The sequence below is a fragment of the Lolium rigidum genome, chromosome 5 (genome assembly GCF_022539505.1).
Source record: "Lolium rigidum isolate FL_2022 chromosome 5, APGP_CSIRO_Lrig_0.1, whole genome shotgun sequence".
Classification (NCBI taxonomy): domain Eukaryota; kingdom Viridiplantae; phylum Streptophyta; class Magnoliopsida; order Poales; family Poaceae; genus Lolium; species Lolium rigidum.
This window is the reverse complement of record NC_061512.1, coordinates 206,147,869-206,170,804: the sequence shown is the minus strand read 5'-3', so window position 1 is coordinate 206,170,804 and position 22,936 is coordinate 206,147,869. Positions and strand designations below refer to the sequence as shown.

Genomic DNA, 22,936 nt, shown 5'->3' with positions numbered 1-22,936 from the left:
CATCTTATGTACTTTACTTGGAGCGTCTCGTGTGCTTTTATTTTAGCTTTTGTTTTGTTATCTTAGTTCTCTGAATAAGTTCATCCTTGTGTGGGAGAGAGACACGCTCCGCTGGTTCGTATGAACACATGTGTTCTTAGCTCATAATATTCATGGCGAAGTTTCCTCTTCGTTAAATTGTTATATGGTTGGAATTGAAAAATGCTACATGTAGTAATTGGTAAAATGTCTTGGATAATGTGATACTTGGCAATTGTTGTGCTCATGTTTAAGCTCTTGCATCATATGCTTTGCACCCATTAATGAAGAAATACATAGAGCTTGCTAAAATTTGATTTGCATAATTGGTCTCTCTAAGGTCTAGATAATATCTAGTATTGAGTTTTGAACAACAAGGAAGACAAGTGTAGAGTCTTATAATGTTTACAATATGTCTTTTATGTGAGTCTTGCTGCACTTGTTCATCCTTGAGTTTGCTTCAAATAACCTTGCTAGCCTAAACCTTGTATCGAGAGGGAATACTTCTCATGCATCCAAAAACCTTGAGCCAACTACTATGCCATTTGTGTCCACCATACCTACCTACTACATGGTATTTCTCCGCCATTCCAAAGTAAATTGCTTGAGTGCTACCTTTAAAATTCCATCATTCACCTTTGCAATATATAGCTCATGGGACAAAATAGCCTTAAAAACTATCGTAGTATTGAATATGTACTTATGCACTTTATCTTTTATTAAGTTGCTTGTTGTGCGATAACCATGCTTCGGGGGAACGCCATCAACTATTGTTGAATATCATGTGAGTTGCTATGCATGTCCGTCTTGTCCGAAGGATCTATCATTTTAGTGGTTGGAGCATGCAAAATTGTTAGAGAAGAACATTGGGCCGCTAACTAAAGCCATGAACCATGGTGGAAGTTTCAGCTTTTGGACATATATCCTCAATCTCATATGAGAATAATAACTTTGCTACATGCTTATGCATTTAAGAGGAGTCCATTATCTGTTGTCCATGTTGTCCCGGTATGGATGTCTAAGTTGAGAATAATCAAAAGCGAGAAATCCGAAATGCGAGCTTTCTCCTTAGACCTTTGTACAGAGCGGCATGGAGGTACCCCTTTGTGACACTTGGTTGAAACATGGCATGCGAAGATCCGGTAGTCCAAGTTAAGTAGGACGAGGTGCGGGCACTATTAGTATACTATGCATGAGGCTTGCAACTTGTAAGATATAATTTTCATAACTCATATGCTTTATTACTACCGTTGACAAAATTGTTTCATGTTTTCAAAATAAAAGCTCTAGCACAAATACAAGCAATCGATGCTTTCCTCGTTGAAGGACCATTCTTTTACTTTTATTGTTGAGTCGATCTACCTATCTCCTTCCACCTTAAGAAGCAAACACTTGTGTGAACTGTGCATTGATTCCTACATATTTGCATATTGCACTTGTTATATTACTTTATGTTGACAATTATCCATGAGATATACATGTTACAAGTTGAAAGCAACCGCTGAAACTTAATCTTCCTTTGTGTTGCTTCAACACCTTTACTTTGATTTATTGCTTTATGAGTTAACTCTTATGCAAGACTTATTGATGCTTGTCTTGGAGTACTATTCATGAAAAGTCTTTGCTATATGATTCACTTGTTTACTCATCTCATTACTTTTGTTTTGATCGCTGCATTCATCTCATATGCTTACAATAGTATGATCAAGGTTATGATGGCATGTCACTTAAGAAATTATCTTTGTTATCGTTTTACCTCGCTCGGGACGAGCAGAACTAAGCTTAGGGATGCTGATACGTCTCCAACGTATCGATAATTTCTTATGTTCCATGCTACTTTATTGATGATACCTACATGTTTTATACACATTATATGTCATATTTATGCATTTTCTGGAACTAACCTATTAACAAGATGCCGAAGTGCCAGTTCCCGTTTTCTGCTGTTTTTGGTTTCAGAAATCCTAGTAACGAAATATTCTCGGAATTGGACGAAATCAACGCCCAGGTTCCTATTTTGCCCGGAAGCATCCGGAACACCCGAGAGCCGCCGGAGGGGGCCCTGTGGGCCCAGATGACATGGTGGCGCGGCCGAGGCTGGGCCCGCGCCACCCTATGGTGTGGTTGCGCCTTTGACCCTCCCGCGCCGCCTCTTCGCCTATATAAAGCCCCCGCATCGAAAACCCTTACCGAGAGCCACGATACGGAAAACCTTACGCAGACGCCGCCGCCGCGAATCCCATCTCGGGGGATTCGGAGATCGCCTCCGGCACCTCCGCCGGAGAGGGGATTCATCTCCCGGAGGACTCTACACCGCCATGGTCGCCTCCGGAGTGATGAGTGAGTAGTTCACCCTCGGACCATGGGTCCATAGCAGTAGCTAGATGGTCGTCTTCTCCTTGTTGTGCTTCATTGTTAGATCTTGTGAGCTGCCTAACATGATCAAGATCATCTATATGTAATTCTATATGTTGTGTTTGTCGGGATCCGATGGATAGTGAGTACTATGATTATGGTGATTATCAATCTATTGTTCATGTGTTGTTTATGATCTTGCATGCTCTCCGTTACTAGTAGAGGCTCGGCCAAGTTTTTACTCTTAACTCCAAGAGGGAGTATTTATGCTCGATAGTGGGTTCATGCCTCGCATTTACACTCGGGACAAGTGACGAAAGTTCTAAGGTTGTGTTGTGCTTGTTGCCACTAGGGATAAAACATTGATGCTATGTCTAAGGATGTAGTTGTTGATTACATTACGCACCATACTTAATGCAATTGTCCGTTGCTTTGCAACTTAATACTGGAGGGGTTCGGACGATAACCTCGAAGGTGGACTTTTTAGGCATAGATGCAGCTTGGATGGCGGTCTATGTACTTTGTCGTAATGCCCAATTAAATCTCACTATATTTACCATGTCATGTATATGCATTGTTATGCCTTTCTCTATTTGTTAATTGCCCGACTGTAATTTGTTCACCCAACATGCTATATCTTATGGGAGAGACACCTCTAGTGAACTGTGGACCCCGGTCCTATTCTTTACATAGCATACAATCTACTTGTTTCTATCGTTTTCTTTGCAAACATCTTCCACTCGATACGTTTAATCCTTTGTTACAGCAAGCCGGTGAGATTGACAACCTCACTGTTTCGTTGGGGCAAAGTACTTTGGTTGTGTTGTGCAGGTTCCTAGTTGGCGCCGAATCCCCGGTGTTGCGCCGCATCACATTTCGCGACCATCAACCTTCAACGTGCTTCTTGGCTCCTACTGGTTCGATTAAACCTTGGTTTCTTTCTGAGGGAAAACTTGCTACTGTGCGCATCATACCTTCCTCTTGGGGTTTCCCAACGAACGTGTGAGTTACACGCCATCAGCGACCATGGAGGATGGGAGACACACGGGATGACCAAAGCATATCAGGAGGCCGAGCGCGTGGAGAGGCTAGCAGGCGGCGCGGGACCTGCCCATCCTCTCACCGTCGAGCGTCGCTGCTGTGGTGGCGTTCTCCTCCGTGGAGGAGTTGCGCCGGAGGAGCATGGCCCGACGCCACTGTCCTCGGCTCGCCCCACTGCCACGACGATGGTCGGCGGTGCCAACTGGACAGGTCTCTCTCTCTCTCTCTCTCTCGTTCGTATGCTAGCAAAGTCGACCAGATCTTGATTCTTGGCCCAAGTCGTGGTATAACCTCTCTCTCTCGTATGGGCATGCTAGCAACCTGACCAGATCTCGATTCTTGGCAGGTTGTGGTGAGAAATCCTTCCCATGAGGCACTCATTCAGAGTGCTCAGTTGGCAGCTGGTGAGAGCCAGAAGAAAAGAAGGTAGAGAGATCCATGACGGTGTGTGTGTGGAGGAATCAACATGAGGCGATGTGATATATCCTGGTGAGAAATTTTTAATCTGAATGTTTAATGATGCCTTGTCTCACTTCTTGGAGTTACTAAATCTGGAAATATTATGTTTGAGCTTGATTTGATTAAGTGCTTACACGTGTTTCCTGCACTGAACATGAACAGAGCATTTGCAGGAATGGGTAAAATACTTTTGGAAGAAACATTGAAATACTTTTGTACTGAGTTAGCGATGGGCACCGCTGCAAAATCTGGGGTGGATTTAGTTTCATGTTAGTTTCCTCCTCTCTGATGCCAACTAGCCAGGAGAGGAAGACGAGGTAGAGAGAGATGGAGAGGGTGAGGGAGATACTGGAGATCGCCTCTACGCATCACCAGTGTTTCCCCTTTCATATTTGTACTAAGTGACAATACATTTCAATGCTTTGCCGTGCCGAATTGCTTGTGGGTTACATTGTATGCTCAGGCTGCTCAAAGTGAGGGTATTGCGCCATCAAAAGCAGTAGCAGAGCAAAATGGGGCAGCTGTGAGAAAATCCGAAATTGATCTGCTAGCTCTTGCCTCAAGAGATGAACTAGGTAGCAATGTGCAATTCTCTGGGTGATGCATTTACATTCTTATAAGTTCAGGTTTTTGTGCATTGTCTACTGAGAATATCTGCAAGGCCGTTGTCTCCTGAATGTCTAAAAATAATGAATCATGGGGATTGTCGGTTCGAGCCTTTTCTTGCATCGAATGTGCCAGCTTATTCTTTCCGTTGTAGTTGGGTTTGATAAATTTCAGTTCTTTTGTTTGGTGTGCTGCATACTTATCTTGGACTAGATTCTGAATTATTGTTACTCTTTGCTAATGCAGGTTTCCTACTAGATTAGTTGTTCAGCAATAATTCTTTCATAGGATTTGTGAAGAAGGATGTTATGGCTGTTCCAGGTGAAAAGAATGGAGCACTGAGTCGATCTGGTGGTTGAGCATTTTCTTGCAAGCCCAGATGGTCATGTTGTCAATGTCATTGGTGGAGTTGCCGGCCTACTGGTGGCGGCAAGTCTTGTTGAGGTGCTGCTACTTACCTTTCTTAAGGATTTGAATACTTATATGAGTTTGATTTTTTCTAGCAATATTGACATATATATATATAGGTGAAAAAACTTGGTTTACATATTGGGCATTCGTTTTATGAAATAGAGTAGCTTAATTCCTACTCTTTACATAATTTTTTGTTATATTAGATCCGCCGTCTTTGGCATGTATTACTTCCTGTTATTCAGATAGATTTTTATTAGATTAGTTTTAATGTCTTTTCCATGGTTAGCTCCTCTCAAATTAGCTTGAGAAAAGTAGTTTACATCAGATTTTTCGGTTCAGTACCATCAAGGACATGGAGGGTTCAGTTGATACCCGCTCCGCTGAGTAGTACTAGGTAACTTGTGAGACTGTTCTTTATCTGTTTTACTTCTTAGATATTTTTAGACTTCGGTCTGCAGATTAGTGTGATAAGAATCACCTTTAACTTGACATATCCTACCACGCCCCATTTGAATTGGTTAACAAGTGCACTTCATAGATCTGTATCTAGGTGCATCTATTTGATTTTACGGTATAAGCACCTACATATGGCTAATTAATATTTAGAAGAGTGGTTATGATGCTATTCAAGCCCAAACCTCATCGTGGAGTATATGTGAGATGAACATGGCTTTACCTACTTGGCTGTGCCGAGTTCCAGATGTATAAGCTCATGGCGAGCATTCTGTGCAGCAATTGAGGAGGCTTTCCTGGTTTCTTTATGCTCCAAATGGATGGGGTGTGTTCTGTGGAGAAGTCTGTCAATAAGCAGTTTGTCGCTGATGGAACACATGAAGTGACTTGTTCTAATATGCCAATCTAACAACTGAGAAGCACATGTAAGCATTTAGAAAATCTTGTACCAAGTCTTCAGTTTGCATGTTTCTTTAAATGCGTTTATTTACCAGTACTATATATCTGAATTTAATGCATATTATTTTGGTCAATTTCCCAAATTGAAGAAGCAAACTTTTCAGGAAGTAATAAGAAATTATACATGTGGCATTTTTCTTGGACCATCAAGTTTCCTCTTTCTGTAAATATTTTGAGCTCGAATATTACCTGAGGTCTGAAGTACCATCAGCTTCTATGGAAACTGAAGTGACCGTTGTATATTTGCAACTGGTACTTTAATTCTCAACTAGCTAATTGCCTGTGATTTTCTGTTAAATAGCTATTAGGATTGCAATGTAATATTCCAATTACAGACTCATAGTATAAGTCCGCTGAAAATACCTGGGAGTATAATGCTTCGGCCCATATATCCCTTTTACTCATAAACGACTATGATGCCTAAATAGCACTTGTATTTTCTTGTTTGCAGTTTCAGTGATGGGTAGATGAATTGTCAGCTTCGCATTCAAGAGATTTCCAGCAGGTTGCATATGAGGTCGGGATTTACTAGGTTTGGATAAAGAGGGCGTTGGAAGTGTAATGCCTTAGATGCAACCGGTGTTTGCCTTCCTTTCGTGAGCCTGGTACTTTGATTTTTTAGTTTGCCTGTGATTTGCTTGATTAGGTCTATGCATGGAACAATATGATCGGGTTAGTTTATGCCATCTTGCCTATATTTTTCATTTACATGGCACATGCTTATAAGTTTTTCTTATTTAATTATCATCTTCTAAAACTTTGACTTGTTTGAGGTAATGGATCTGGTGGAGACTAGGTTTATCACTCCTCTTCTGTTGGCGCCAAGCACTGGGTTGTTGGCCTACTGCGAGCCTCCTCCCTCGAGTGCTAGAACCAACTACGAGCGGCAGAGAAGAACAGGGGTGTGCCACCGGGGTACGGTAATTGTGGCAGTGGTGGGAGAGGGCGCTCATCAAGACTAGCGGCGGGAAGGCAAGGGATTGGGAAGTCTGGTTGCCAGCAATGGGGAGGCAGGAGAAGGATGTTTGGCCAGAGAGAAAACGAGGGCGGTAGAAAGTGGGAAGGTCGAGAGTGGGGAGGCAGGCGAGGACTATCCAAATTTGGGTGGGAGTTTCTTTTATTATTTTATAGTGTCATCTGAGTCAAGGAAAGTTTTATGTTAAGTAAGGTTTAAAAAGGAAGTTCGGTTATACGTATATGTGGCTGCAAAACTACGCCTGATTGATATATATACCAATATCTCAATGCATTTTAAAACTTTATGGTTGCTAGAAAATTGTGGCTTCTTGAAATGCATTTTAATTCAACATTGAACTATATTGTTGTCTTTTCTTTAAGTGTGTTTTTTTTAAACAGGGAAATGGCCGAAGGCCCTGGTGATACATGTTACAAAGAGGACCCTAGGAAATATAAAATAAAAACCTGGTCCTCAGCATATGCAAACAAGACCCTAGAAATAAAATTAAAAAAGCAATCAGGTCCTTCGTCTTCACTGTGGCTTTGGCAAGGTCGTGAAGCACGGCCACTGACGACGACACCGGGGACTACACCATTTGGGTCGAGGTTAGCGTGTTGCGCCGCACTGAAACCAAAGATCCTCCGTGATGGCTCGCCGACCTGGAGGAAGAAGAAGCTATGGCGTCGGCTTGGCACCACATCGCGGAGTGGCCGCCTTCGGCTGTAGATCACTTCAGCGAACCTGGCTTCCGTGTATGGACTCCGCAGGAGAGCTTCACGATCGATCCCCGGAGCGCTAAATCCTGCTGCACCAGCCCACCTTCTGCCTCCATGGCAGCGAGATTGAGTGGGGACTACGAAGGAGAGCTCCAACCTTGGTCGAACTTATTGAAGGAGACGCTAGCGCCGCTCCCTCCGGTTGCACGCAGCACCACACCGCCACCACCAGCAAGAACACCGCCACAGGCCACCAAACGCCGCTCGCGAGCGTCGGCAACACGCTCCAAGACAACGGCATCAAGCTAGACACCATACAAGCCGAACTCAACTCTAGAAGCCTACACCTACGTTGCAGTTGTATAGGGAGGGGACCGTTACCCGCCTCAACGCCGGCTATCGCTGGAGAAGAGCAAGGGAGGGGCCAAGCCGGCCAGATCTGAGGAAACTAGAGAGGGCGTTGGGAGAGACAAGAGCGGTTGGGGCGGAGACTCCCACGTCGCCAAACGGTGTGAGTGTGAGTGAAACCTGAAGAAATTATGAGACCGTTGCAACACATGGGCATTTTACTACTATATGTGACACATAAGGCTACGATCTATGATTGCAATGGGATATTTATGAATATCAACGTGTTATTTGGAGAACTTTGAGTTGACAGTTATGATGGCCTAGAACATAGGAGTGGAACTTACGGCAGGAGAGTAACACGATCTAACATTGAGAAGCACGTAGATGCACAATAATGTTGTCTTGTTGCGGCGTTCAATATTATTATGTTATAGTACATTATAATATCTCTGATTTATTTTTGAAATTTCAAAGAGCTGTAAATTATATATGCATTGCGAAATGAAATTTCACAACCCGTAGCAACGCACGAGCATTTGTACTAGTAGTAAGAAGTACATTCTGAAAATGGTGTTCTGAAAATGGGACGGAGGGTTAAAACACATCTGGTCAACCTTCTCGGCAGCCGCAGCTAATTCGTGTGCGGCGCCGTTGGATCACCCCATTCGCGGCGTCCACACTGCTCAGGGAGCGTGCGTCACCTTCCAAAATCCAAACCCGATCACCAACAAATCAAACGGAGGAAGGCAAGCCGGCCTTGTCCCCACTCCTACTCCTAGCTCCCATCTCGGTAGCTCCGCATCCGGCAGCGGCAGGCCGGCCGGCAAACCTCTTCCTACCGCCCCGTGCCCCTCCCTCGCTCGCTCGCCCGCCTTCTCCCGTCGCGACCCCTCGCCTCAAGCTGGTCGCGCGCTCTCTCCGCCCAGCGCCGGCGAGATGGAGCTGAAGCCCGGCATGTCGGTCCTCGTCACCGGCGGCGCCTCCGGCATCGGTAAGGGACGCCCTCCCTCTCTCCTCTTTCCATCCGCGCGGGTGGGCGCCCGCCGATTCGCCAAGTTTTCAGCCCTGGCAAACCTCACTGCTGCTCTGCGTGTATGATTTGTGCCCCCGCGCTCTACAAGTAACTGAAGATCTTTCTCTACTATGTAAAAACTGATAGACATGTACCTTCCACAGTTCTCTAATATGATGTCCAATTGTGCATGGAACTGCAATAATGGAACATATATTCACCTTGATGCTGAACTTTTGTGTAGTGAAGGATTAAATGTAAATAAGTCCCTGTTCTCTGTTCAGTGCTTTATAAAGTTTCACAGTCAAGTGTTTTATGAAATTGTGGCAGCTCTGATTCCTTTATAAGATTATTAGGGGCCCTGTAAGATACTAAGATTAAGCCAGCGCTCGTAAAGTTTGTTCCAGCATAGATACCAAATACTACTAGCACAGCACAATGATTTTAGTTGACTGTGTTTAATATATTGACATTTCATCCTGTTCTATTTTTTTCAAGGGAAAGCGCTTTGCCTCGCTTTTGCACAAAAGGGTCTATTTGTGACTGTGGTCGATTTTTCTGAAGAAAATGGAAGAGAAGTTGCTTCGCTAGTTCAAAAGGAACACAAAAAGTTCCATGGAGATCTCGGTGCACCGCCTGCCATATTCATTAAGTGCGATGTTTCTAATTCAAGTAAGTGTTTTTTAGGTGAAGTAAGCAAAGTCAGTTAATTTGCTTGATTACGTTATTCTATAAACTATTTGTTGATGCCCAAATTTTGGAAACAAGAGTGTGTAACACCAGAACTGAACTAGTTGAGTGTCAAATCTCAGAAGACTGGCAAAGTATGATAAGCCAACTGTAGTTTCAGTTATATACTATAGTTGTCAGGCATAGGCTTTCTTAATAATATGTAAGAAAAACCATACCAATACCATTATAGAGATCATGTATGTTGGCGTTACATCTAACCTTTTCACCTCAGTACTATCCGAAAATACCGTGAAACAAAGCTAGTAACCCTGCTATATCTCAGAAATGTTCTAACATGTATCTAGGTTTTAATACCTAAAGCATCAATATGGTATTTCTTCCCTTTGCTTTAATGAAGCATCAACTCTCTTTTAATAGGGCTTTGTTCATTCTTTTCTTTGTTCTGAAACTCAGAGGAGTTTTCTTGTTTTGGTTATAATATTGTGATTATTATTGTCACTGGATAAGTGGATGTAGCAAGGTTTTAACTGTTAAATAAGACCACAATTTTGCTTGTGCTTCAGGTTTGCCATGATCTTAAAGTTACTCTTATTTAATATGCAGATGATCTTGCTGCTGCTTTTGAGAAACATGTGCTCACATATGGTGGACTAGATATCTGCATCAATTGTGCTGGAATTGCCAACCAGACATTAGTTTATGATGACATATCTGATGGAATTCGCACATGGAGACATGCCATAAATGTGAACCTTGTTGCTGTTATTGATGGTACTCGCATTGCAGTAAGTCTTATCATTGACTAATGGCTATTAGAATAGAAGTGCCATATTTATTTGTTCAATAACTTGAACTGGTAATCTGTGGTAACACTGATTTTTATGCATGCTCGGCATATTAATACAATCCTGAAATTCGCATAGGTTACATTGTCTGTTCATCCAGTAATTTCAGAGAAAATTAGGTAGTGGATTTCTATTTCTGTGTTCTCATTAATGTTGTTGGAGGGAGTTAAGAGGTAATGGTTTTGTTGTAATGTGGCTTGTCTGTTTTCCTTGGGAGCAAGAAAATGATGACATTTTGAATCAACAGAAGTTATTGGAATATGAATTCTTCATTTGTGCAATAATTCGAATGACTATTTCAGTTGTCTAACATGTTACCTTACTTCATGCAAATGCCATATGCACAAAACTTATGGTTGTTTATTGATATTCACCAGAGTCAAACAATGCGATCCCTGAAGAAGCCTGGTGTCATAATTAATATTGGTTCAGCTGCTGGGCTTTATCCCATGTACGCTGATCCCATATATTCTGGGACGAAAGGTTCATACACCACCCCATAAACTCTTCTTCTACTTTTTTTCTTCTAGGGCAGCAGATTGCAGTGCTGATGGGGTGGCCATTTTGAACTCTTAACTATGATTGTTGATTTAGTAGAAAATAATATGTTTGTTAATTCTTTTTCTACATCGTTAAGATACATGCCAGCACAAACTGTACAGAAATTCACATTTAGTCATATAGAATGTTCAATACTGTTGCCAGCTGCACTTTTCAATCTTAACTTTCTACTCCATTATGTTTTATACTTTTATGATATGTTTGAAGCATCTGTACACTATGCGATAACTTCATTTTTGGCAGGTGGTGTTGTTATGTTTACAAGATCACTTGCTCCATTGAAACGCCATGGTGTCCGTGTCAATGTGCTCTGCCCCGAGGTATTAAACGAGTTGAATGATGCGAATTATTATTATTATTTATTTCTACTGCGTTTGCTCGCTGTAGTAGTTTAGCTGTGGCTTTTGTCCTAATGTTGTGAGAGTCTGCTAATAGGTTTGATAGTCTGTCAAGTTAACTTGAGAATGGAACACCATACTGCCAAATTTTCTCCAAAAAGTCACCAGATTGACCAGATAGTGTGATCACTGGTTCTCAAATACCAGCGACGGATATCTTGTTAGGGACACCATGCACACATGAAAGACTGGTTTATAGATGTATTTGAGCTAAATTGCAAAATCAACTGAACAGGCCAAATGCCCAAATTAATCGGTAATTTGATCTTAGAAAAAAATAGATTTCGCAATTTGATGCGGTTTGCAGGGATTGAGTATACTTTGGAATGCACGTTCTTATTTGAGACAGATTGGCATGTCTTTCATTAGTCACTATCAATAACTGGAAGGTATGAATGCAATTATGATCTTTCGTAAGTGTTATTTGTGGGCTTGTGTATGCAGTTTGTTCAAACTAACATGGCCGAGCAAATAAATCGGAAAATAGTAGATGCAACTGGTGGTTTTCTGAAGATGGAGGAAATTATTGATGGTATATCATCTCTCATCTTTTAAAGCTGTAATTAAGTTTGTTGCCGACCTTCAGTTTCTTTACTGTAATTTATGTGTCACGATTACTGCAGGTTACTTTTGGGTATTTGATGAATTGTTTGAGTGTTTATTTGATATGGGTTGTTTTAGATGGTCAAAAATAACATGGAAAATTTCCCACGTGTATTGTGTGTAAAACATGAGTTTTATTACAAATTGAATAATTACATGATCACTTGGTTCGTCAAAGTTCAAAATTTTAGTTCTAGGTCCTTCATTTTGTATAAGTGAGTGATGGCAGGCCATAACTTAGTCCACAGAGATGGTTGACATAGCAGTAGAAATCTATCATCTCTTGCATATGATGTTTACTCTCTTTCTCTTTTAATGTTATCTGAAAAGGACCCTTTATGTTTCGGTAGGTGCATTTGAACTTATACAAGACGAGAGCAAGGCTGGCGCTTGCCTTTGGATAACTAAACGAAGAGGGAAAGAATACTGGCCAACATCTGAGGAACAAAGAAAATATCTGTTGAAGTATACCAAGTCAAAAAGAACAGTAACAAACAATGTATTCCCTAGCATCCAAACACCTGAGTTTTTTGAGAAGATGTAAGTAATCCTGCAGCCCTGCTATTTTATATATTTTTATATTTCTAAGCACTTATGGAATTTTTCGAGTGCAGAACAACTCCCTACTCCCAAACGCTTAATTAGTTCTTTCTGGTACAAATCCTTGCTAAAATGGTTGAAATCACTGATTTAATCCCTTAAACTGAAGTTGCATAACTTCTAGACACATCATCTTCATAGCGCTACAGTATTCTCTTAAACAAAGAATGTGTGTATACACCTGCAGAGTGCAGACATATTTACTGTGCCTCCGTAGTCTGTATTCTCTAGAGAAGTACTTTAGATTATTGTACTGTAAGAACTATTTTGCTATTTCCATGCACGGATTGTGGGTTGAAGTCAAATCTCTTATATTTTTTGTTTCTGTTCTGGTGCTGTTTCCCAAGTTCGTTAATTCTCGGTACTTGTACTTGTTAGTGTAGCTGACCAATAGCTGAGCTTTGACTGTATGCTACTTCCATTTGTCATATTGGAGTGTTCAAGCTTTCTTGATTGATGACACGCAGAAAATATCCTCAATTTTTTGTCTTGAAACGCTCTCTCCAATTGTGCAGTAGTACTAATCTGTTACATGTAATAATGGATAGTTGGAAAGTGATCTTGATTACACTATCAGAATTTCCACGAAAAGCTGTTTCTTACAAGTTATATGAATGCTGCTTTCTGAAATCTATGTTGTAAGTCATGTGTGATTATCCAGACATTTTTTTAACAATATATGAGATCTCAACACTATATTGCTTGTCAGTCAAGTTTCCCACACACAAAATTCCCCTAATAGGAATATTGTGCAAGTTAGTTTCACGTACTGAAAATTCGTGGCGACATTCGCTTTAATTTATTGATGCTTGTCTCCATGATTTTGTAGAGTTGTTCACACTCTCAGCCATAATTTCCGCAATGCTACAAGACTTGATCGTGTGCGATTGAGATTGCCCATTGAACCACAAAATGTGCTTGTTAAAATAATATACGCTGGTGTAAATGCTAGTGATGTAAGTCCTTGGATCTGTGTTTCCTAATTCCTTTTCTTTGATTCCCTGTGGACTAACTTTTGGAAGCTTTTAATGGTGTCTTGCAGGTAAACTACAGCTCTGGGCGCTATTTCAGTGGTAGTGCTAAAGAAACTGCTGCACGCCTTCCATTTGATGCTGGTTTTGAGGTGATCGACGTTCTTACATGCTATGTTAACGCCATACTCAATTTTGAATACTTCTTAACATATTCTTCTGTCAAAATTTCTGGTAACACAGCATATGTTTTCATCTTTTGATTCGTAAATTTGATGGGACATAGATATGATATAAAAAACAGGCTATTTTTTAAAGAAGATTTTGTTGCTCTTCAGGTCTCTAAATAAATAGGCTATTAAACTCTAAATAGATTGTCCATACATCTGTATCCTCAACATACTGAAACAATTGCTATTCACACAAGCTAAATCTTCAAACCAATGGTGGGGAAATATTGATTTTTATTTGTGTATTAAGAGTTCACAATCTTTTTTCATGAGAATTGTAATATATCCAGGCTGTCGGAATCGTTGCTTCTGTTGGAGATGCAGTGAGGCATATCAAAGTTGGCAGTCCTGTGGCCCTTATGACTTTTGGGAGCTATGCTGAATTTACCATGGTACTGCGATCTACATCCACGTCCATTTGTTACACAATAAATTATCAACTAACCCTTGTCATCCTTTCAGTGAAACCATCTTCAACCTTTTGAGCTTTTAGTTCTACATATTTTACTTCTGTTTGTGAGTTACAGTTTCTGTCTTTACATCTTCCTGATGAAAGGTTCCAGCCAAACATCTTCTTCCAGTGCCAAGACCAGATCCTGAGGTCGTTGCTATGCTAACGTCAGGATTGACTGCTTCAATTTCTCTTGAAAAGGTTATCTTGATACACAGTTCTTTTCTGATCGTATACCATGTGGCTTTAACCTCATATTTGCTGAACTAAATCTAAGTTCAGCTCTAGAATGTATCTCCCTTCCTGTTCTGATCTAAGTTGATTTCTGTTGCCTTTAGGCAGGTCAAATGACATCTGGGCAAGTTGTTTTAGTTACAGCAGCTGCTGGTGGAACAGGACAGTTTGCTGTTCAGGTTAGCTGATGCTATTTTCATACTGTTAATATGAGTATATGACTTCTATTGTTTGATTTATTGCTCAATTGCTCATCTATATCAACATTTGATCGTTGACGAATAAATACGATGATTGAATTTGCTGCATGAAACTTGCACAGGATAACTATTTTATGCAGCTGGAACATCTATACTTGTCTGCATAGTTAACTACCATTTGGGCCATGTTTTGGTCAATCATTCCTTATGATATTTCTAGGATTTTTTTCTCAAATATGTGTGGAAATGGGTCATTTTCATTAAGAAAGTGCTTAGATAGTGCGAGCCGCCAATATTTACAAGGATATACCAAGAACACTGCACCCCCCACAGCGAGGACATCAACAACAACAACCAAGCCTTTCAGTCCCAAACAAGTTGGGGTAGGCTAGAGTTGAAACCCATAAGATCTCGAAACCAAGTCATGGTTCCGGAACGTGGATAGCTAACTTCCACGCACCCCTATCCATGGCTAAATCTTTGTCGATATTCCAAACCTTCGGGTCTCTCTTAACGGACTCCTCCCATGTCAAGTTTGGTCTACCACGACCCCTCTTAACATTCTCATCACGCTTTATCCGTCCGCTATGCACTCTGGCGCTTCGGATGCCTCCGTTGGATATGCCCAAACCATACGAGACGATGTTGGACCAGCTTCTCTTCAATCGGTGCTACCCCAACTCTCTCCCGTATATCGTCATTCCGTACCCGATCCTTTCTTGTGTGGCCACATATCCATCTCAACATGCGCATCTCTGCTACACTTAACTGTTGGATATGTCGTCTCTTCGTTGGCCAACACTCGGCGCCATACAACATCGCAGGTCGGATAGCTGTCCTATAAAACCCGCCTTTTAGCTTTTGTGGCACTCTCTTGTCACAGAGTACGCCCGAAGCTTGGCGCCACTTCATCCAACCAGCCTTGATTCGGTGGCCCACATCTTCATCGATATCGCCATCCTTCTGCAACATGGACCCCAAATATCGAAAAGTGTCTCTCTCCGGTACCACTTGCCCATCAAGGCTAACCTCTCCCTCCTCGTGCCTAGTAGAACCGAAACGCACCTCATGTATTCGGTTTTAGTTCTACTAAGCCTAAAACCTTTCGATTCGAGAGTTCGCCTCCACAACTCTAACTTTCTATTAACCCCCGTTCGGCTATCATCGACTAGCACCACATCATCCGCAAAGAGCATACACCATGGGATGTCTCCTTGTATATCCCTTGTGACCTCATCCATCACCAAATCAAAAAGATAAGGGCTCAAAGCTGACCCTTGGTGTAGTCCTATTCTAATTGGAAAGTCATCGTTGTCGCCATCGCTTGTTCGAACACTTGTCACAACATTATCATACATATCCTTGATGAGGGTAATGTACTTTATTGGGACTTTGTGTTTCTCCAAGGCCCACCACATGACATTCCGAGGTATCTTATCATAGGCCTTCTCCAAATCAATGAACACCATATGAAGGTCCTTCTTTTGCTCCCTATATCTCTCCATCAGTCTGTCGTACCAAGAAGATGGCTTCCATGGTAGACCTCCCGGGCATGAAACCAAATTGGTTTTTGGTCACGCTTGTCAACCTTCTTAAGCGGTGCTCAATGACTCTCTCCCATAGCTTCATAGTATGGCTCATCGGCTTGATTCCACGGTAATTAGTACAACTTTGAACATCCCCCTTGTTCTTGAAGATTGGTACTAAAATACTCCGCCTCCATTCTTCGGGCATCTTGTTTGATCGAAAAATGAGGTTGAAAAGCTTAGTTAGCCATACTATCGCTACGTCCCCAAGGCCTCTCCACGCCTCGATGGGGATACCATCAGGACCCATCGCCTTGCCGCCTTTCATTCTCCTTAACGCCTCCTTAACCTCAGACTCCTGGATACGTCGCACAAAGCACATGCTCGGTATCATCAAAGGAGTCGTCTAGCTCAATGGTAGAGCTCTCAGCCTCTCCATTGTAAAGGTTGTCAAAGTACTCCCGCCATCTACGCTTGATCGCCTCATCCTTCACAAGAAGCTGATCATCTCCGTCCTTGATGCATTTGACTTTGTTGACATCCCTCGTCTTCCTCTCCCTAAACTTGGCCATCTTATAGATGTCCTTTTCGCCTTCCTTCGTGTTTAAACGTTGGTAGAGGTCCTCATACGCCCGACCCCTTGCTTCACTCACCGCCCGCTTTGCAGCCTTCTTCGCCACCTTGTACTTCTCCATGTTAGCTGCACTCCTGTCCAGATATAGGCATCTGAAACAGTCCTTTTTCTCCCTAATAACCTTCTGGACCTCATCGTTCCACCACCAGGTATCCTTAGCTTCCCTTCTACTTCCCTTAGTCACCCCAAACTCCTCTACAGCGACCTTCCGCAAGCAGGTCGCCATACTCGTCCACATCATGTTTGCATCGCCTCCTTCCTCCCAAGGGCCCTCCTTAATAACCCTCTCCCTGAAAGCATGGGATGCCTCACCCTTGAGCTTCCACCACTTTGTTCTAGCGACTTTGGCGCGCTTACCCCGCTGGACACGAATCCTAAAGCGAAAGTCAGCAACCACCAGCTTATGTTGAGGGACAACACTCTCTCCAGGTATCACCTTACAATCAATGCAGGCGCGTCTGTCTTCTCTTCTAGAGAGGACAAAATCAATCTGGCTAGAGTGTAGACCACTACCGAACGTCACTAGATGGGATTCTCTCTTCCTAAAGAGGGTGTTAGCTACGACCATGTCATAGGCTAGAGCGAAGCTCAGGACATCTTCTCCTTCTTGGTTCCTGATGCCATAGCCAAAGCCCCCATGCACCCTTTCAAAACCTGTGTTAGATGTACCCACATGGCCATTGAGGTCTCCTCCTATGAAGAGCTTCTCACCAATAGGTACCCTCCTAACCAAGTCCTCCAGGCCTTCCCAGAACTCCCTCTTGGTGCTCTCATTGTGGCCTACTTGTGAGGCATACGCGCTGATAACATTGAGGACTAAGTCCCCAACAACCAGCTTGACAAGGATCATTCGGTCCCCTTGCCTCTTGACATCCACAACTCCATCCCTGAGGCTCTTATTGACCAAGATGCCTACTCCATTTTTGTTTGAAGTTGTCCCCGTGTACCACAACTTGAAACCGGTATCATCCACCTCCTTCGCCTTCTGTCCCTTCCATTTGGTCTCTTGGACACATAGGACATCAACACGCCTCCTCACCGCTGTATCAACTAACTCCCGTAACTTACCCGTCAGGGACCCTACGTTCCAGCTACCTAAGCGTATCCTCCTAGGCTCGGCTAACTTCCTTACCCTCCGCACTCGTCGAGTCAAATGCGGAGACCCTTGCTCATTTTTCACTACACCGGGCGTCGGTGCAGCGCGCCACTAAGGATGCGGCGACCCGACCCTTGCTCACTTATCACCGTATCCAGATCAAGATACGGCGCGCCACCAAGGGGGTGACGGCCCGGCCCTTGCCCATTTGACACCACACCCGGGTTCCGATGTGGCGCGTCGCTAAGAGGGTTACGCCCCAACGAGGTTCCTTTGGGTTTCATCTCCATAAGAGTGGCTGGGTTTTTTACGTTGGCTCGCCTCGCCTATCACAACCCTCCTCCTTTACCCGGGCTTGGGACCGGCTATGTTGAGACAACATAGGCGGAGTTACAGCGAGGACATCAAAAAGGGAAAAGAAAAAGAAAAAGAAAACACGACCATCCTCACTAAAAGACCTACAGGAGACAAAAGACCTCCTAGGAAAAACAAACTGCCTATGCAAGTAGATCTCCAGCCAGCCCAGGATCAAAGCATTGAGGAGATGCTGCCAATCCTCAAACTGCAAAGACACAAGACTGGTGTTGCCCAACCTCCAGCCAAGGATGGTGAAGAAGCGCAGCACTGGACCTCAGATCGCTTGATGGCAGTTGTCTGGCACCTCAAAATATGACCATGACTCCAGGATTGCCCCAGCCAACTCCCAACATCGTGCCTAAGGAGGATCTGAAAGCAGACCAACACGCAGAGACCGCCTCCTCGCGCAGCCTCCACAAGTTAACAAGACAGCCATCAGCTAAGAAGCGGCTGAGAGGGGCATAGAACGGGAAGCAACTTGCTGAGGTTGCCCACCACCGCAAAGAGATCACCATGCCATTGCTGAGAAAAACAGTGGAAGCACCCGTCGGATCACCACTCGTATGGCGGCGCCATCCAGCGTAGTCAGTTACTGGGCACTGGCAGCCACCACGGCCAGAGCACACCGGCACCAGATCAGGTGAAGACCAGATCTAGAAAACTGGTGCCAGCAACCCAACCACACCATGCCTCCATCAGCCGTGCTGCTTCTAGGGGCTCGTCACAGGGAGCAGCCATCGAGAAGAGGGAGCTGAGCGGCCGTTGCAGTCGGAACTCACCGCCTCTCGGAGAACACTGTGGGGGAAGCTGCGATGCCAGGAGACCCCACACTGACCACCTGTCAGGGAAAGCACCATCCACGGCAGCAGCCAGCGGTGATGGTGGCACAGGAAGTCGCCCCTTGCGAGGGATACAGCATTTTTTATTTTTTCCGGGAGCATTTTCAGAATGTTGACTTCTCATTTATAGGAATTCACAATGTTCTCTCTTGTGTCGATGTGTTATTATTTTTTGAAAAGTAACTGTTGTTGAATTTTTTTACTGAACCATATCCTTACGTTCTGAATGTTTTTTCTGTCAATTCTCTAGCTCGCAAAACTAGCAGGCAACAAGGTTGTTGCCACATGCGGTGGTGAAAGTAAAGCTGCACTTCTGGCTTCCTTAGGAGTTGACCGAGTTATCAACTACCAAAATGAAAAGATCAAAGAAGTGAGCTTTCTTCTGGCTCTACATTTGCATCAAATGCAATTTGAATAATTTGTCATCTGTGTGTTACGTGTTTACTTTATAATATCTCCTTATCTGGTGCACTAACAAAAGCGTGCCAGATATATTTTCTAGCCCATCTACCCTTGTATCCTACCTCAACACACCAGGATAGAACATTCCAAGAAATATAATTCTTACATATGTGCAACCTTTCACGTGCCGCCGATGATGCAGACTGTTGGTCAGGAATGCTTGAATTACATGTATGCTGTAATATCTCCAGACAATGTCTAGAATAACTAGTATGATGAAGGAATGATCAGTTTGAACCTTCAAGCGGCCATAATTTATTTATACGTTTCCCTTATTTATTCTTCACAGTATGTTCAGTAATTACTGATTGTTTGAATGCTTGATTCCAGGTTCTTAAAAAAGAGTTTCCAAGAGGTGTAGATATCATATATGAATCTGTAGGTGGGGAAATGTTTGATCTGTGCCTGAATGCACTTGCAGTTCATGGACATCTCGTTGTAATTGGTATGATCTCTCAGGTAAGATCGTCAGCCTATGATATATTTTTTAATTGTACTATGTGCTGTTAATATGGAAATATTGGTGGAAAGCTTATCTGCACAGCACAGGCGGTCACTAGAGCTGCAGTTGCTTTATGAATTTTTTGATTCATTTAGTTGAGTGAAGAAGCGCTAATATAATTTGGCCATCATCTTTCTGCATCTAAAATTGATCTGGGAGTGTACCTAGGAAAATCGTTGATCTATCATAGTTTTTATAAACCATGTAATCTGAATTAGTATCAGCTATTCCATGTACCTTTTCTTAGTATCATATCCCATGTACCTTTTGTATTAGAATATCATGCCTTATGGCTGAACTGATACCAAATGATAGTGAACAATCTTTGATGTTTTCAGTATCAAGGAGAGGTTGGATGGAAGCCTAAGAATTACACTGGACTATGTGAGAAGATTCTTGCTAAAAGCCAAACTGTGGTACGTGTATGCAGAAGAACACCTGAACTTCTTAGTTCCATGTACTGTATTCATTATTCATTAAGTAAATTGACCAGGAAATCTGTGATACTAAGAAATTTGATACCGAAATTTGGATTCTCATAGATCCATATCATCAACTAAAATTTACCAGTCAGATCAGATTTCAAAGAAAGAATACCATCTGTTTTTTAAATTCATGTGCTATATGGTAGTTCCCTCAGTAATGTGTCGGGCATCCAGCTAGTTCACACCGTAGTATTGGCAAAAGTTTATGTTCATTTAGCCCATCGGAAATATCAGAGCAAGCATGGTATTGAGTCTGTTTTTTTGGCTAGTACATTCAAACTTATGGAATCTGTAGCTATGAATGGAATCTTGATCAAGGTTTAGTAGCGAATACCAAACCTTTATATGTTCTCTTTGGAACTTTGAGCTCCATCTCTGTTTAAAAAACTATGAACTCCTTCCTTTCCGATTTCAGGCTGGATTTTTCCTGGTTCAGCATGCTCACCTGTGGCAAGATCATCTTGACAAACTATTTGAATTGTATGCCTCTGGAAAGCTGAAGGTATGTTTCACCATATATGTTTGATATTTTCTACTTGTTTTATAGTAGTTGAGAAATAATTGTGGGTGCTTGGAACTTCGGATGCCTACCCTAATTCACCCAGCCAGTTATTGGTCACGATTAAAGTATGTGCACGAGTCAAACAATTGCCAAAATGCGAGGAAGCAAAGGTTCATGGTCCAGCATGTTATAAAGAGAGAAGTGGTAGATTACCTTACCAAGATTTTTGTGACCAATTTTTCCACCAATGGTTCGCTCGGCTTGTAATCAAATGTTCCTTCAGTTAACAGGGCAAAAATCTCACGGATCTATGCAGAGCATTAAACCATATATCTTTTACCATCGCGTGCTACTCTTCGTATAGTCTACACGTGAAAATATTTATGCACAATATCATTTTTAAACAAGGAGGAAAGCACAGGGTAGCCTACCCGAACTTGCTTGGGAAAAAGGATTTGATGTTGTTGTTGTTGTTGTTGGGGGAAGCACAGGGCCCCTCAATTTACCTGAGCTGAGAACCACTATAAACTAGCACCAGCCTGTTCTTCCCTAATGAGGGGTTCATTGTGGACTGAGCGATACTTCACTTTAGTTCATTCTTATCGTATCATAATAAACAAACCATGCCCCTACATAATACTTAGCAAAGAAATATCAATAAAAGTTCCTTTCTGCACATTAAAATTGTTGTCATTGCTCCTCTGCTATTTGCTACCTAGTTTCTCCTCATTTTTTTATTATTTAGCTTATTTTATATTCACACGAAGAAAAATGATATTGTGTCTCATTTCCTACTTAGCTCCATTAGGCCATTAGGTTATCCTAGCATGGGAATAGCTATTTTTCATATTATCTCTCCACGAACGACCCATTGATTCACCGGATAATATTAAACATGTGTGCGACTAGTTCTAACTTAGCTTTACCTGTCACAACACATACAACAGGTGTCCCTTGACCCTAAGAAATTCATGGGTGTTGCTTCCGCGGTGGATGCGGTAGAGTATCTTCATTCTGGCAAGAGTGTTGGCAAGGTACTACAATCTCTATATGGCAGACTCGTTCTCCTCTACTCTAATGCAGCTCACAAATTTTCATGTGCTATCTTCTCAGGTCGTTGTCTGCATTGACCCAGCATACAGCCAGACGCTTGCTAAGCTGTAGTCTGTACTTCTGCATACATGAGATGCATCGTCTTTCATCGTCACGAAGTATGACACGGCGAATGTAACATATGAAAAATGCACACGTTATAGCCTTATAGGTGCACATACAACATACAATGTTGAGCTGAGAAACTGAGTAATTGCATAAAACCACCATGTAACTCAGTTATCTGATTAGCTAGCTTGCAGTAGACAGTACCATATCAGAGGGCAAGCCTTCTACTATAGAATTTAAATAAGTTTGTAGTCCCGCAAACTAGAATTCTGTATAAATAAATTACTCCGTCCTTTATGTTCAGTGCCAAACTTAGTATATTGAGTGGTGGTTTGGTGCAAGTGGACAAATGGAGGCCGAGCTACATGTAGCCTTTTATTAAAAAAAAATCAAAAATCATATTTTGAAGTTTCAAAAAATTCTGAAAAAGGAATCTTGATGTAATGTGAAATTCTTTATATTCTAGGCTACATTTCACATTAAGAATTTTCACTTTTGTAGCATACATCATTGGCTACATCTAGGATTTTTTTAAAAACTTTAAACTATGATTTTTGATTTTTAAAGTAAGGGGCTACATGTAGCTTGGCCCACATTTGTAGTTTCCGGTGGTTCGTTTGCCTTGATGGATAAAGGAAGCAACAGCTGATAGCTAAGTAAGCGTTGAGCTAGAGCTCTCATCTTGTGGGCTCTAGCTATCAGCAGACTGAGGATTGGAAATGTTGATGCACCAGCCACGGAGGA

The 22,936-nt window shown here is 42.3% G+C and overlaps 1 protein-coding gene across 1 annotated transcript; it reads left to right on the top strand.

Annotated features, from left to right (window-relative positions):
- Positions 1-8,720: 8,720 nt before the first annotated feature.
- Positions 8,721-22,512, top strand: LOC124653050 (prostaglandin reductase-3-like). Its single transcript, XM_047192106.1, has 18 exons — positions 8,721-8,821; positions 9,341-9,514; positions 10,139-10,320; positions 10,758-10,863; positions 11,185-11,261; positions 11,784-11,871; positions 12,293-12,482; positions 13,372-13,498; positions 13,585-13,665; positions 14,034-14,135; positions 14,300-14,395; positions 14,533-14,607; positions 19,331-19,450; positions 19,873-20,001; positions 20,383-20,460; positions 20,945-21,031; positions 21,979-22,065; positions 22,145-22,512. The coding sequence occupies exons 1-18, from the start codon at positions 8,767-8,769 to the stop codon at positions 22,193-22,195; spliced, it is 1,905 nt and encodes a 634-aa protein (XP_047048062.1). The 5' UTR covers positions 8,721-8,766; the 3' UTR covers positions 22,196-22,512.
- Positions 22,513-22,936: the final 424 nt, after the last annotated feature.

What these genes read in the sequence shown, in the direction of transcription:
- LOC124653050 (XM_047192106.1), top strand. Translation starts at nt 8,767, where the DNA reads ATGGAGCTGAAGCCCGGCATGTCGGTCCTCGTCACCGGCGGCGCCTCC. An exon ending in CTGGTGTAAATGCTAGTGAT is followed by an intron (nt 13,499 to 13,584) that starts GTAAGTCCTTGG and finishes GGTGTCTTGCAG; the next exon opens with GTAAACTACAGCTCTGGGCG. An exon ending in CTTCAATTTCTCTTGAAAAG is followed by an intron (nt 14,396 to 14,532) that starts GTTATCTTGATA and finishes TGTTGCCTTTAG; the next exon opens with GCAGGTCAAATGACATCTGG.